At 43.0% G+C, this 15569-nt stretch overlaps 1 protein-coding gene across 1 annotated transcript; it reads right to left on the minus strand.

The window, feature by feature from the left end:
* Window positions 1-312: 312 nt before the first annotated feature.
* Window positions 313-13120, minus strand: znf219 (zinc finger protein 219). The gene is made up of 5 exons (XM_079462787.1): window positions 12976-13120; window positions 8501-8588; window positions 6157-8200; window positions 5825-5971; window positions 313-3910 (listed from the first exon to the last, which is right to left on the minus strand). Exons 3-5 carry the CDS (start codon window positions 8195-8197, stop codon window positions 2844-2846), a joined length of 3255 nt encoding a protein of 1084 aa, XP_079318913.1. The 5' UTR covers window positions 8198-8200; window positions 8501-8588; window positions 12976-13120; the 3' UTR covers window positions 313-2843.
* Between the last annotated feature and the right edge of the window lie 2449 nt (window positions 13121-15569).

Raw genomic sequence — 15569 nt, forward strand, 5'->3', positions numbered from 1 at the left:
GACTATTAAAATGTAAGAAAGAGATCTTATAAGAAGCTTAGACAGAAAGGTAATTTTGGAAATTAAGTCATCACTGTGACCCCTTTTACCACCTTCATTTGTGGTCAGTTTGTTTAAACTAACCACACATATCTTAATAAAATACCAGTGTTTACAAACAACATTGTATTATTTTAATAACTCGGATAAGATTTCACACGACGTGTAAGTGGACATATGAGTGTGGCACATAATAATAAATATATCAGGAATTGTGATGCAGAAAAACACACTGTCACACTAAAGCAATCATATTTGTTTTTGTGTTTTATTGATTCTTCTCTACTTTTTTTCAATCCACAATTTCATATTAGTCACTACTATGTTAAATCAGCTTCCCCTGACATCAATAACAGTCAGCTACTGAAAAGATCAAACCAGCATCGTCTCTCCATCTCTCACTGGATAAACATTCATCACCAAAAGCAACACGCAGGTCATATGTTAATGTCTGAGCAGCATATCCCTGTTTGGAAATACTTGAACGCAGGCTTCATTTTTTTTTCACAGTGTCAGCTTATTTCAGAATAATCCTTTTAATGCACACACACGCACACATGCAGATGGAGTGATTGAGAACAGGTGCTATGGTTTGATCTCTCATTAGAAACACAACATCTCTATTTCTATCTATACAACATTCAAGAGACAGTTTTTGTTTTTGTTGTTTTCTTTGCTTACATTTTTTTGCTCCATGAAACAAAACAAACAATGATCAGAATAATAATTATGAGTAGAAGAGCTTGATATCAATAAAGTAACATCATAGAAAATAAAATACCAAAAGCCCTCGGCGCTAAAGACTACGTCAGCTTTCAGCAATGCACATGCCAAAGTAAGGGGAAACCGCACACAGCCATGAATGATGGAACGACACGAAATATTCTGACATGACAAGGACCCCATGCACATCCGACATCTCGACAAAACAGACACTCAGACGGCGGGTCACCAAATAAAAGCGCGAGATACAGTAGGGGCTAAGTGCTTTTGGTGAACTTACAAAATACTTGAGGAAGTGCTCAGGACAGAAGGCACGGTGGCTTGACTGTTGTCTTAAAGGAACGCACGCACATCAGGGGCTATACCGAAATCATACGCGTTCTCTACATACCAAACAAGAACACATTAATGCACGTTTCACAAATTAAGGCTAGACGAAACACTGGACTACTTGCCTACCCCATCTGTTTAATGATAAAAATGAGACGACTCGATGATTTCACAGAGCTGGACTAGGAAAGTATATCATCCTTTGTGCACATTTAAATAAACGCAAATTTGGCGAACAGATCAGTCAAACTGACAACGTCGATACCGCGACACGTCTTGGACGTGATGTCGGCACAAACGTTTAAATATATTAGCAATCCAACGATCCTTAACATTGATTGTGTATCCAAATGATTGATTTGCTGATTGATTAATTCGTTGATTGATGTTTAAGTGGTTGTGAATTGAACCTGCAGCATTATTAAAAAATACGTTTTTGGGGGGGAAACAAAAGTTTGGTCGAAAATAAAAGTCGGGGAAAATAAACTCTGCACAGTGCTCTTGGGACATTGTCATTCATGTCTTCTTTCATAATTGTTATAACATGTATTACTCTTTTCCATTAACACTTCTTAGAATAACAACAACATATTTTTTCGTCTCTTTTTCATTTCGTATCTTTACAAAAGCTACATACTCTCTACTGGGATGTCTGGATCTGTTAGTGTGTTTTTTATTTTTTAATATGTAAAGAAAACGGTCTACTTGCTATCTAAAAAAATGACACACAGTATAAGTTTTTCCACCCTCAAGTCAGTCGTACGAGGAACAGGAATGTCATATTGCCGAGTCTCCGTTTCTAGATGATTTGTTTCAAACCCTGAAATCTGAACTCAGACGGTCTTATTTTTCGTATTAATGGCAGTCCAACAATCCTGGTGGTTTGTGTAATGTAAACACATCTGGCCCACGTCAAACGGCCGGCTGTTTTCACAAGTGGCGCTCTGGGTTCACTTCACGATCACACGGACTGCCGACATACTGATACAGAACTCTACGCTCTAGTACAAGGACGCGTATACTGTATATACTCTATATATTCACTGCGACTATATTCCTGTGTTGCATGATCTGCTAAAAACCATTTACATCGACAGGCACTGAGAGAGAAATAGCATATAGAGGAGGCTTTATAGAACATTTGAAGAAGACCCATTGGAGCAGACAGGCAGTGTGGATATCTGGTCATATAATCTTTACTCTGTCCAGTTTTGTTAGAGGTGATTCAGAAGTACCATTCAGTTATCACAGCGTTCTGTTTAGAGTCGGTAAGAAGTGCGCTCACTCCTTTGGTTGACTGAATACGCACATTTCACGTGGAAGTAGCATGGTCGGCTTTTCTCTCTTGTCGTGATAAAGGATAGCGTACGTGTGCCTCTCCCGCTTGACATTCCAAGTTTTTGTTTTGTTTTGAGAGCAAGAGATTTACGAAAGCAAAGAACTTGGCAATCACGTTCACTGACAAGAAGACAGGAACACAGTGTTCGAGAAGTCCCAGAGACTCCTTGACCGGCAGGCTGAGACTGGCATACAATACTGGATATCTCTGTGATGTAGAGTCTTTGTGTATGTAGAGGTAATCGATCACTAATTTAAGGGGGTAAATTATGGGTAATCCTTTTTTAATTATTATTGAGGGTTTTAATGATGCACATAGTGACTCGTCTGGCCTTGGTCTTAATGATATGAGTGCTCATGGACAACTCCCAAATATATCAGACGTCTCTGCTGCCTCCGTTTCCAGATCGCTCTCATTGACCCTTGTCCTCCATGAGCAGATCCTCCATCGTGAGGTCTGAGGAAACAGACTGAGCCCTTCTGTTTGGATGCTCAGGGAAATTTCCGAAGCTGCCATTCGATTCCAGTTCGCTCTCCTCCTCATCCAGTTCCTCGTCTTCCTCATCCAGGTCCTTTTGTGTTCCCGCAGGTTCGGGTGCCAGTTCAAAACCCTCCGCTTGTCTGTTTTCTGGGCTCCGCCCATTCTCAAATCTTGCCTTAGATGAAAGCCAATCGTCAGGGGACATTATTCCATCTTCTACATCGAGAAACTTCCAAAGAGTCAGCGGGTCGCGATCCGGCCCAGGCGAGGTGAGTCTTGGGGAATGGTTTGAAGGGATGCCCCGCTTGCGCCGAGACTTGCTGGTGTGATTAACCTGAAGGTGCATAGCCATCAGCTCAACTGAAGAGGTTCGGAACGGACAGAACACACACTGATTAAGGATGTCACTACTTCCTTTTGGACCTCCAGACGTTCCACCTCCGGAAGCACTTGCAGCCACCTCATCTTGCAAAGGGCGGCGGGATAGGTCCAGGGGTTCAAAGACTCCTTCGTGGGACGTAATTCCACCCTGGTACCCGTTTGCAGACACCATGCGACTTGTGGTGAGGGGCTTTCGACGAGACACTTTGGGCATTTTGCGGGGTGGTGCCTCGCCCTTCCAACCTGCTTCTAGACCACCAGGGAAGAGTGCACCCATCATTCCCGACAAACTACGATACTGACTCTCTATGTCTCCCTCTCTTTGACGTCCGTCCTTCTTCTCTGAAGTGCCTACAGCCCATGACTGACTGTGTCTAGAGGAAGACGCTTCTCCAGGAACCCTCCCAAAAGAAGAGCGGGACATGGACGGGAGCCGGCGGTGTTTTTTCACCCCCTCAAGAGGAGAGCCGGTGAGAGAGGGGATGCCCGGTGAAGGGGAGTTTGGGGAGGTTGCCATAGCGTTCCTTTGCTCGCGATGATGACGCTGTAGGTGATACTTGAGGGAGCCAGACTGAGTGCCAGCATAATCACAGTGAGGGCATTTGTATGGTCTCTCCCCTAAGGGAAATGATAACAAACATTTGTTTCAATGCATCAGTATCCTAAGCATTTAATCATTTCACTTTTTAACAACAGAAGACATTAATTGCTCAATGGAAAGGTCATTAGAAAAACTGCCAACAGTACATGAAACAACTGCGATGGCCCCGAAAAATATTGTACAATTTAAAGAAATTAGTCATGTCTACTACTGTGTAAGAACGGTTGTAGTTTTGTAGCAGTTAACACCGTGAGAAAAGTTACACAAAAAAGTACCTTATTAAAGCATTTAGAAACTGGAGATTAAAGAAGTATACCATAAACCAGTCCGTATGACTTGATTGTGTGCTATGATTTAAATCAAAATCCAGATTTTTGCTTACAAGCAGTACAACTTGGCACATAAGGATTTGTATTAAATATATAAAAACATCTCTGTGCTCCACTTCAGAAAGACATATGTGACCAGTCTTAAGGGTAATTTGTTTTAAATTGAGACATCACCTGAAAGCTGAATAGACAAGCTTTTCATTGATGTATGGTTTGTTAAGATAGGACGATATTTGGCCAAGATACAGCTATTGGAATCTGTGGGTGCAAAAAAAAAAATTGAGAAAATCGCCTTTAAAGTTGTCAAAATGAAGTCCTTAGCATAGCATATTACTCACATAAAAAAAGTTTTTATATATTTAAGGTAGAACTTTTACAAAGTATCTTCATGGATCATGATGTTTACTTAATATCCTAATGTTTTTTGTCATAAAGGAAAAATCTATCGTTTTGACCTAAAAAATATATTTTTGCCTGCTACTTGAGACTGGTTTTGTACTCCAGGGTAACATGTATGTGTTTTGAATATCAAGAAAAAGGCAAGTGTGTCTGATGCTCGGATAGCGTCGGGAAGGTTATTCCAGAGTTTGGGTGCTACGTATGAGAAAGCTCGACCTCCTTTGGTGGATTTAGTTATTCTTGGTGTTATCAAAAGTCCTGCGTTTTGAGATCTTAGAGAGCGTGATGGGTTGTAGTGTGATAGAAGCTCTGTTAGGTAGGTAGGGGCTAAACCCTTTAAGGCTTTATAAGTGATTAAAAGAACTTTAAAGTCAATACGATACTTAATGTGTAGCCAGTGAAGGGTTGATAACATTGGGGTTATGTGATGGTATTTTCTGGACCTGGTCAGAACTCTGGCAGCCGCGTTCTGAACTAACTGTAGTTTGTTTATTGATGATGAAGGACAAACACTAAGTAGCGCATTACAGTAGTCTAGTCTTGAGGTCATAAATGCATGAATCATTACTAAGCATTATTAAGATTTTTATCATTAAGCTTTAAATTTTTTTAATATATGTAATTGTATATAAATACTATGAGTGTAATGTTTAAAATTAAGATAAAATGTTTTAGCGATATCTTTACTTAATAAATAAGTACCTTGAAAAAGAAAACAGATCCGGCAACATTGCTTACAGAAGTCCGTTTGTGCAAACACTGCAGTTACGCACAGTTATAGATAGATGTCAGTGTTTGTCATCATATGTAACATCAGCAGTTCTCAGTACATTACAGTTAAATTAGGGCATTCCTTCTCTCATCAACCGTGAGAGCTCTGCTTTCCTAGAGGACATTTTGTGGAAAAACATGATAGGCAGCAAATGGCTTCAATCAAGCTAAAGCAAAAATATAATCACATGAGATTGTGATAAGAATTGGTATGAACACGATTAACTGGCATAATAATAATAATAGCCATTCTAACCACCATCACAATAATAATCACAGAAATTTCTCATTTAGTGTATTTAGCTGAAACGTTTTACATATATGATTGTAAAATGTAAGAAATCAACAACAAATACAAAGAAAAATAGCTTGAATCATAAATCCTAGTTTCTGTGTGTTGACGAGATCATACACATATATTTTTCTCCTTACCTGTGTGTACACGAAGATGCACTTTAAGATGATGGGAAGAGCGGAAAGCTTTACCACAGTAAGGGCAATCCTTTATCCCTGTTCCACGAACACGCTCCCTAGGAGCTGAAGAGCTTGTCGAGGTTGATCCCCTCAGACCATTCTGACCTGTAATGGAGTAAAGGTACAATAAATAAATAAAGCTTTGATATAGTACATTACAATAAGTCTTTCAAAAGCAAGCATTGCAATCTTTTTAAGAACACTAAACTTCTGCAGAGTAATAGTCCCGGAAGCATGTTAACAGCTCAGAAATAATGGCCTGATGAAATCAGCTGCTGGTTGATTCTTACCGGAGAGATGCGATGTGACGGAATGGAAGCTCCCAGCGGCCTCCTCTCCTAATGGAAGCTGGTTTGCCTCCTGTCTGCCTTCTATGTTGCTAACTCTTCGCCCTCCTCCTGCTCCACTGGTGACTGGAATTCCACCCATTCGGTTTATAATATCCTCTTCTCTTAATGTTCCTCCCCGGGCACTTTGACCTTTCTGGGGTTTCTGAACATGTACACGGGCGTGAGCGACCACCTGCTGAAGGCTTCGAAACAGCTTGCCGCAATCTGGACACTCCCAGGGTGCACCAGCGGCCTCCAGCTCCTCTCTAGAACTAAACCCACCAAGGTAGGCCCTCATTTGTTTGGTCTCCCCAGCAACCGTGCCCTGTGAGGAAGGAGGCTGTGAGTGGGATCGCTGCTGCTGTTGTTGGTTGTTCTGTGCTGCTGCCAGACTGCGAGCAACCAGCTGCCACATGGCCGCCTGGTCTGCTCCGTCTGCTGCCTCGCCTCCCCTTCCACCTCCGTTACCCATTTCTGCCACCTGTGCCACAGCCTGAAGGCGCTCCATGCAGCTTCCATTGCTGTTGTCTTTGGGAAATCCCAGATAGCCCAGGACTGTGGATTTACTAAAGCCCGCACCACCATCCGACCTCTCTGTGCGACTCCCTGAACCTCCACCACCGGCCATACTTCGAGCCAGGAGCAGGTTGGAATAAAGAGCACCTAGCACTTGTGTGCTAGCAGGACCTTTGACTTGCTCAGATCCAGCGGGCCCCAGATTTCCCAGCCCGGCCTTGAGTCCCAGCTTATTGAGATGCACCTTCATGTGGTTCTTAAGAAACCAAGGTTCCTTAAAGCCACGGCCACACACCTGGCACTTGTGGTCCAACGAGTCCTTGTGCTTTCGCATATGTCCCTTCAGAAACCAAGACTGAGTGAAACGCTGACCACATGTTTCACAGCGGAATGCTGGGACAACTGACACTGGGGGAGGGGTTTCTGGTGGTTCTGTTACGGGGTGAGAAGGGAAAACGGTTGCAGCCACAGGATCTTCAGGTGGGTGGCTCTCCTGCAGATGGGCAGCCAGTCTTTCCTCCTGACTGGCCGAGAAGGGACACATTGTACATTTGTAGGGGTTGTGGAGGATTCGCACGTGGCGTGCCAGCTCTGAAGCCGTACGGAACTTACCCTTACAAGCATGGCAACGGAATGTGGGAGCAGCTGTGGAGGGGGAGCTTTCTTCCAAATGGGCATGGCCAAGTGGAGAAAAAGAAGTCGAGATCGGTGCTTCCTCTGTCAGAGGTGGAGTCAGAGCTGTGGTTCCTTCAAAGAGGAACTGAGGGCTGCTAGCAGTTTGAAGAGGTTCCTCTGGAACTATTTCTTCATCCATATTCTTCTGTAATGAGTCAGATAACAGACTCTGTTTCAGGCTAAGATCTGTGATGTTGAGATTCTGGATTACACCGCCACTCACATGGTTGTGCTGCAACTTGGCGTGTGCGGTTCGGAAGAGCGCTGAAGCCCGGCGGTCCCTATCCAAACTGTGAGCTCGAGCATGCAATGACAAAATACTCTGGAAGCGGAACCTCTTTCCACAAACGTGGCATGGAAACTTCAGGGCAGGTCCGGAGCTGGTTCCTCCTGCGACAGCCATCCCTTCATTGTTGAAAAGCTGAAGATCCAATTCATCACTGCAGGCGGTGCTCTGACCAGAGGAGATGGCCTGCTCCAGAGCTCCAAAGCCAGAGAAGGATGCTGACGGGGTGGCTGGAGGGGTGCTCTCTGATGAGGGACTGCCGAGTTCAAGATCACCTGGAAACAGCGCCACTGCCGGGGTGGGCGAAGGGGGTGCCGACAATTCCTCATTCTCTTCATCTAGGAGGCTGGCACCAGGAAGGGTGCAGGGCGAGGCAGGGGCATAGAGTTCGGTTTGAGGACTAGAAGGGATAGACTGAGGACTCTGGGCCAGGCCTCTGGGACTGTGGTCCAGGGAGGGCATGGACGGAGGAGACAGTGGAGGCTCACAGGAAAGAGCCAGCATACACTCTGGTGGGGAATCCATATTCTGAGAAAGTAACCAAGCAAAATAGAGAACATAGTAAGTGAAACTAAAGAGAACACACTGTACTGTATATTTGTGCAATTCACTCACACTAGGCCATACCATGATTTCAGTTGAATTTTGATCGATTTGATCGACTTAACAAACACATATGGACATACACTATAGGTTCAGTCTTAGGTTTGGAAAGTCTTTCCACTAGATGATGTAACGTCCCATCATTGAGATCAGGTACTGATATTGAATATTACAGCCATATGATCATATAGCCATGTATCTTTTTGTACACATATGCAAACTTACCAGTAATTTGTCTATGCCATGCTTCACTTCCTTGACTGAGAGGTGTGCTCTGAAGGTGACAATCTGCCCGTCCACCTCCAACAGTCCCCTGTCAAGAACAACACAGAATAAAAAAGTTTACACACATTTGGTCCTGTGTACGGGTCGAAGGGCAGGGCAGGACACAGACTGTCCCAAACAGGATGGGCGCGAGATGTTTGGACTTCCCCACACACTCTTCCTGTACATACACTTACTGTAGCTGCTTAATGCAATCAAAACGTACAAAGAGCCTCTTACCTCCCCATCCACCATTCAGTGAAGTGCACATATGAACTATCTCACGATAACCCAAGACAAAGGCTAAACATGACGCATTGACACGAAGTCAACAGGACCCGGTGGACAAGCCCACACACACCTGCTTCTTTGGTAAATAACAGAAAATGAATTTCATTGATGATACAGCGAGACAATCTGCTGAACAGCTGCGAGGGTGCAGGCATGTGTGGATGTGTGTTACGATGCTTATGTGTTACACCGCTGAGAACTATATGCATGTTTGTGTGTATCTGTGACATAAGACTTGGATGTTATTGTGGATAAGAGAGCCAGTTGACATCCGCTCAGCCGTGACACAGAAGGATATCACACTATATCACTTAGACTGCCCCTCTTTCTTTCTTTCTTTCTTTCTCGCCATTATTGTTCTTTTTCGTTTTAATCCCCCCACACTTTTCTCCCTCATTGCTTCCCTTCCTCTGTTCTTCTCTGGTTGTCTTTCATTCTGTCTGTCTCCCTGCAGCCCTGCCAGTTGGCACAGTGCCAGGGAATGCTGATATCAGCTGGTAGATTGGGGCCTGCCAACATGGCGAAGAGAGAAGAAGAGCGACAGACAGGCGAGAGAAAAGGCAGAATGAGGGGAGGGGGGAGACATTATAAATGAATAACGCCAATACGCTCTGAATGAAGCATATTTGATGAGTAAATCTGTGAAGAAAAGGGACACAGTGTTCTGCTCCGAGGATCCCGCGATCTGTTTGGTCTGCTGCCGTTATTATCATATGAATATCGTCATGGCAATGTTCGGGTCCGACCAACCCCGTCACGCCAATAAAGCATCTCCAAATTTGGATAGATGGAGAGAGTGATAAGGTGCTAGACGGAGGGGGGAGGGGAGAGATGAGGGCAGGAGAGCGATAGAGCAGCATGCGCAAATAATGCACACACACACACACAGACATGCACACACTCGTTCAATATGGCACCTAGTCACTGGATGATTCATGCATGCTAAACACCTTTGTCTGAATGGCCACATGCCACGCTCCCTGTACAATCACACACAAATGCAAGAACGACGACATGCTTTTAGTGTCTTCACGGGACGAGTGTCCTTGTACACATATAACTAATTTATGCTTGCATGCAGTGGAATGAATATATAATATGGCATAAACAAAAGAACGACAAAACTGATTTAGGTCGTTTGTATGAAGCGTACGAGTTGCTTTTCACTCATTCAAATTACGCTTTTGTACGTTGAATACATACTACAGTATGCATTAATAAGTTTTGAAGTTGTATATATTAAGTGCTTAAAACGCAATCATGTTTTCAAGACTCAAGCCGCTCTGAGAAACCTTTGATAAACCTCTATACGAGTAAACAAACACTTGAGTCGTCTGTAATGAAAATGTCCTCGCCTCACATCTCCTTGTGTAGCCTTGAGCACCTGAAACGACATATCCTGCCTTGTGTAAGAACACGTCGAGCCCCGAAAGTGTTGTCATGAAATGTATCTAAAGACTGAGAAGAGATGGTTTCTACATACCGAAAGAGTTCACACTCATGGCAGTGAAAATCAAACACTAGCTAGGCCTTCCTTTGAGACGTGAAGAAAGAGAATCAGGATGTAAGAACTGCACTTCATCGTTCTCTGAGTGGGATTTCTAGGGTCAATGTGTGTGTGTCATACAATAAATCCCCAAAGACTACATGAATTTTCTGATTCTGACCTTGGCGAGAACTTTCTCTCTTCTAGAACCCCCCTCAAAACACACGATGACCCCGTAATGTCCAACATTCTCTGCCCCTTTAATGTCCTCTTGGGAATCCAAATTAGACTTTATGGTTAACCTTCAGATGTTCTCCCATAGCGTTCACTTCTGAACGAATCCCTGCATCGTGGATGCAGAAAAACTCATTGAGATTTCTCGATTCGGTCACCTTGTGGTGTCTTGTTTGGACAGTGTTACTGTAAGAACCAAACATCACAATCCTGCCCATTATAGTCTGACACAGAGCTTGGAAGTCTGCTGTAGATAAACCTGCATCTGCACCTGCTAAAAATCCTTCTAGATTCGACAGTCAAGTTGAAATCAGCAGTTTCTCTGGGACGCGTTCGCTGTGTGCAACAGGTGTTGCTGTGGGATGTCTGTCCCCTATCTGAGCACAGAAAGAATTTGAATCTGACGTATCTCCACCAAGCTGTTCTTAAAATAAAACTGGAATATTCTCACACATGGACACTATATGCAGTGATTAGTCAGAATTATAGTTTATAAAATGGTTTCAACAGCGTGACGTTACATAAATACGTAAAATGTGTTGTATTAAGATTATAATAAGGTGTTGTGTTTCTATGTATGTACAGTATAGCCTACTTCTGATGCTTGTGCAAAAACACGTTTATTTAAAATAAGATTTATTTAGAGTTCTTAATAAGAGGTTCAAACTACCAGTAGCCAAAAGTTCACAAATAACTGACTACCTGCTCAATTCTACATTAAAACAAGAACTTACAGTGTGACAGGGCACGTATCTCTTGTATTGAAATGAGTTTGGTCTATCAAATCAAAAGCATGTTTTATAGTCTATACGGAAGCATTAGATCAAGAATTACTGCGGTGGTGCAGTTCGTGTAACAGCTGTGATACCTGCAGCTCATCTCTCTGTGCTGTCAGTGAACAGATCTGCTTGTAAAGTTGTTTACAGGTCTCTGCGACACCACCCAGCATCTCTGCCCTCTTATCCTTCAAACTGTCACACTTCGTGTCTCATGCGCGCACCTTCAGAAAAAGAAAGCGTTTTGTGTCGACGTCCCAAAGCTGTGCGCGAACTTGACGCCTTTTTATTCATACAATAAAGAAGTATTTTTAGTAGGGATGTATTCGTAGGTGATGAAATGACCTGCGAGTCTATTATCTGAAGCCTTCCCTCCTCCCGTGACGCGCGTCATTAACGCGCAACCATTTTCAGTCGCTTCTCTCTCGCGGCCATCTCAATTAAAACGCCACATTAATGAAATAAATAACCACGCACAAACAAAATGCGGTCGCGCGCGAGGACTGACGTGCACGTTTATCCCGCACATATGGCGGTAATGTGTATAAGTAACGGCAGCGTTTCGGTCGGACAGAGGCAAGGTTGTAGTTTTTAGGAGCGGATGTTGCGCGCCACCGCATCCCGCTCCATTTTCTTCCTGATACTCTTTCGACAAAAGATAAAGAGAAGAGGAGGAGGAGGGGTGCAGCTGAAAAGTGCCATCGTGAGCTTTCATCTTGAATTTCCCTGCCAATCTCCACACCGTCGCGACAAAAAAAGCGCACACTTGTCAAACTGCGTTTGCGAAACTAGTTCAGATTAAATGGCGATAGTGAGTTATGAACGCGCATCTGTGAGGTGACGTTAGGACACGCGCCGTGACATTCCGTACGAGTTTGGTATTCATGTGATAAAAATGCTTTCGTGTCACGCTTAAAGTCAAGAAGCACACAAACTCACGCAACAGTTTTATATACCAGAGACTCCGACAAACTCGCGGTACGATTGCACGTAGTTACGCATTCAATAAAAACGCGAAATTTACTTTAAACGCGGAGCGCAAAGAACTAAATTCAAGCTTACATCAAAGTATTAAACTTCAGAAAGAGATTGATGTCTAAATGTTACATTTGTGCAGAAACAAACAGTTGTTTTGTGGCCGTTTAAGACGCGTTTTGGGCAACTAAAAAAGTTCAAAGCCCCAGCATCTCTGTGACTTAAACGCGTGACTCTGGACATTTTCAAGGCCTTTAAAAACGAAAGTTGCGTTTTCATGCTCGAGTCTTGCATCTCTTACAGGAACGCGCGCGCGCGCGCACTCACACACCGGCGACACACACGGCACGAGACAAAAGTGATGAAGTGTGTATGTGGACATGAACATGTATGATGAGACGCCGGTCAATATGTCCCGGTGTGTGTTTGAGTAACGCGATGTTTTTCCGTATCAATGGCGCTTCATTACCCGGATCAGCTCCCCCCAAAAAAGTCGTCGTCGGATATTTGTTGTTTATGAAGGCGACAACAATCGCTCTCTATATGCGTGAAACTGCACACGGAACGACAAACGCGTACGATCGCTATAATGTTTAAAAGAGATGAGATGAGGTGAATAACGTGAGATTATTATGAGATATATTTAGTGATGAAAGTAAAGCTGATGTACTTACGGGAGAGGCGGCGAGGAGATTAATGACAACACACGTCATGATTACGTTTCACTTGAATTAAATACATTACGAGTTACAGGGAAAAAAATGGAAATCGGGGGCAGTTGTATACAAGCCCCCCCCTTCCCTCTGCCCCCCTCTCTCTATCTTCTCCTCCCTCCTCTCCCCACACGTCTCTCTCTCTCTCTCTCTCTCTCTCTCTCACACACACACACAAACGATTTTTTCCTCCAAATATCCATTTATTGTGCAGTTGTGAGTGAGTGAATGTGTGTGAAGGAGAGAGAGAGAGAGAGAGTGATGGAGTGTGTGTGTATGAGAGAGAGAGAGAGGCGGGGTCTGTGTTGTAAATGTAATTATAATATCTCCGGCACCATTTTAAAACGATCTACAGATTTGGAGGATTGACTGTGACGCGCCGCGCGCTCACGCATCATGTTTAAAATTGTCAGATTAAACTCTTCGGCCTCGAATGGACGAAAAGTATCAAAAGTTTCAAAGAAGTGAGAAAACTTGAATGTTGTCGCTTCTCTCGGTCTGTCAGACGGCGATTTTATCTCCACGTGCGAGCAACGCAGGTGCGAGCTGGACACTTTCACGAACTCTATTACGCGTCTAAGCTGCCCGCCATAAAAATACAGATGATCACATATTCCATCTCTCTCTATAATCAGATAACATTCATCATAATTCAATAATAATAATAGTTATTGATATTTTGTAGTATTACTACACAAGTGCACGTCTGAATGTGTGTGTTTGTTGTTGTGTGTATGGTGTTTGATACAGTGCTATCATCACCCGCCCCCAACGCTTTGATTGTCTTGTGCACCGCAGCACAAATGCAGCAATTAATATGCAGAGAGTGAGTGAGACAAAAAACATGCAGAGGTGAGGGGGAAGAGATGGCAGAAGAAGAGAGAGAGAGATGAAATGACAGACAGAGGAGACAACAAGAAAGACGGGAGACAGTCTGTGGGGGAAACGAAATCTGATAGATATTAGAGAGAGAGAAAGAAATGGATGGATGAAGAGAGAGAGAGAGAGAGAGAGGGGGGAGCAGAGGGGCGACACTGGATCAATACAGACATATTTAGTCAAAGATGGAAGGATCGATCGGGTGAGGATGGAGGGAGAGAGAGAGAGAGAGAGAGAGAGGGGGTTAAAGGGGTGGAGTGATGTGGCATTGGCTGCTGTCTCTTTGTCGCAGTGTCAGGGTATTGATACTGTAATATCGCCATGACAATAGCACCGAGGCGACGACCACGACAACGCCCGGCAGCACAATGCAGCTGCAGTACTGAGGGCACTGAGGCATTACACAGGGTGGAGCGGGCCAGAGACGGGGGGAGAGAGGGCAGGTGCATGTCTGTCGCTTTCATGAATGATTATAAAATGACTAGAGAAGAAACACGTGAACACACAGCTGCTAGAATGAAGTTCTGCTGGACTCCAAGTAAAAGTTCAATCAATGATAAAATATTATTCATCATCACATCAGATCATATTGATGAAACGCATCTTTAGAAATCACACAATATTACGTAGGACATTTACAAATATTTATATATATACATCACGGCTGTTGGACTGAAACCTCATATCTCCTTTTCTCGTGATTTATATTTATACATAAATCATTTCTATTGGTCATGCTTCATGCATGTCAGTGGGTTTTGCAACGATTTAACCAATACAAAGTATTGAAAAGAGCTTCTCGACCTTGACAACAGTGTTCCATTCTTAAAAATCCTGCAAAGTGGAAACGTCAACATTACCATGAAAAAATGAAGTTTTCTAAACTATAGTAACAGCACAACAGCTCAAAATTTGATGATTTAAATACCCATGTGAGGTCAAGTTTTTAAAGCATTTGTTTTATTTTTCATAGTCAGGTGCATATTCCTCATGAATACTAAATTAAAATAAAGACCATTGTTTGTGATATAAAGAGGCATCTCCTTTCCACATTTTGATTATTATTGCTTCAGGTTTGTGCATTTTAATTCAAAGAAATCCTACAAAGTCTCCCAAGAACCGTGTCTTTCTTTTGTCACGTCCATAACGCATGTTTATTTCCCTTTTTTGAAAACAGAAAACTTGTGAATAGACTGATATTCATCTGATGCTTAAACTCCATCAACAAGGGTTTAGTCAAATATAAACACATGGTTCAGTAACAGACAAGTTAGCAGAAAATCTAGGGATGCACCGATACCATTTTTTTAAACCGAGTATGACGTACCGACATTCTTTTATAAAACGGTCAGTTCTGGTCCTTGATTCTGATTACATAGGCTTAATGTCACTCTATTTACTTTATTTTATGAAACCTTGGATCGGTATATGGAACGACCGTTTTATAAAAGCAATAAGCGAAGCAGTGGGTTACAGTACATTTTATAACATTTTATATATTCGTGTTGTGCCACAACGTCCTTAGCTAACCTTCTTTGTGTAAACAAACTAAATTTAAAAATACGAAACTGAATTTTAAGAAGGAATTATGAAGGCTAAACCCTACGAGAGAACGTCTTAAAGTTAAACTACAAAAATAAAATGAGGTATTCCATATGTTGGACGCAGGTCACGTC

This window comes from Barbatula barbatula (assembly GCF_947034865.1).
Source record: "Barbatula barbatula genome assembly, chromosome: 1".
Classification (NCBI taxonomy): domain Eukaryota; kingdom Metazoa; phylum Chordata; class Actinopteri; order Cypriniformes; family Nemacheilidae; genus Barbatula; species Barbatula barbatula.

Coding starts and splice junctions, on each gene's coding strand:
- znf219 (XM_079462787.1), bottom strand. CDS start 8,197: ATGGATTCCCCACCAGAGTGTATGCTGGCTCTTTCCTGTGAGCCTCCA. Junction 5,972..6,156: donor CGTCACATCGCATCTCTCCG/GTAAGAATCAAC, acceptor ACTCCATTACAG/GTCAGAATGGTCTGAGGGGA. Junction 3,911..5,824: donor GCATCTTCGTGTACACACAG/GTAAGGAGAAAA, acceptor CATTTCCCTTAG/GGGAGAGACCATACAAATGC.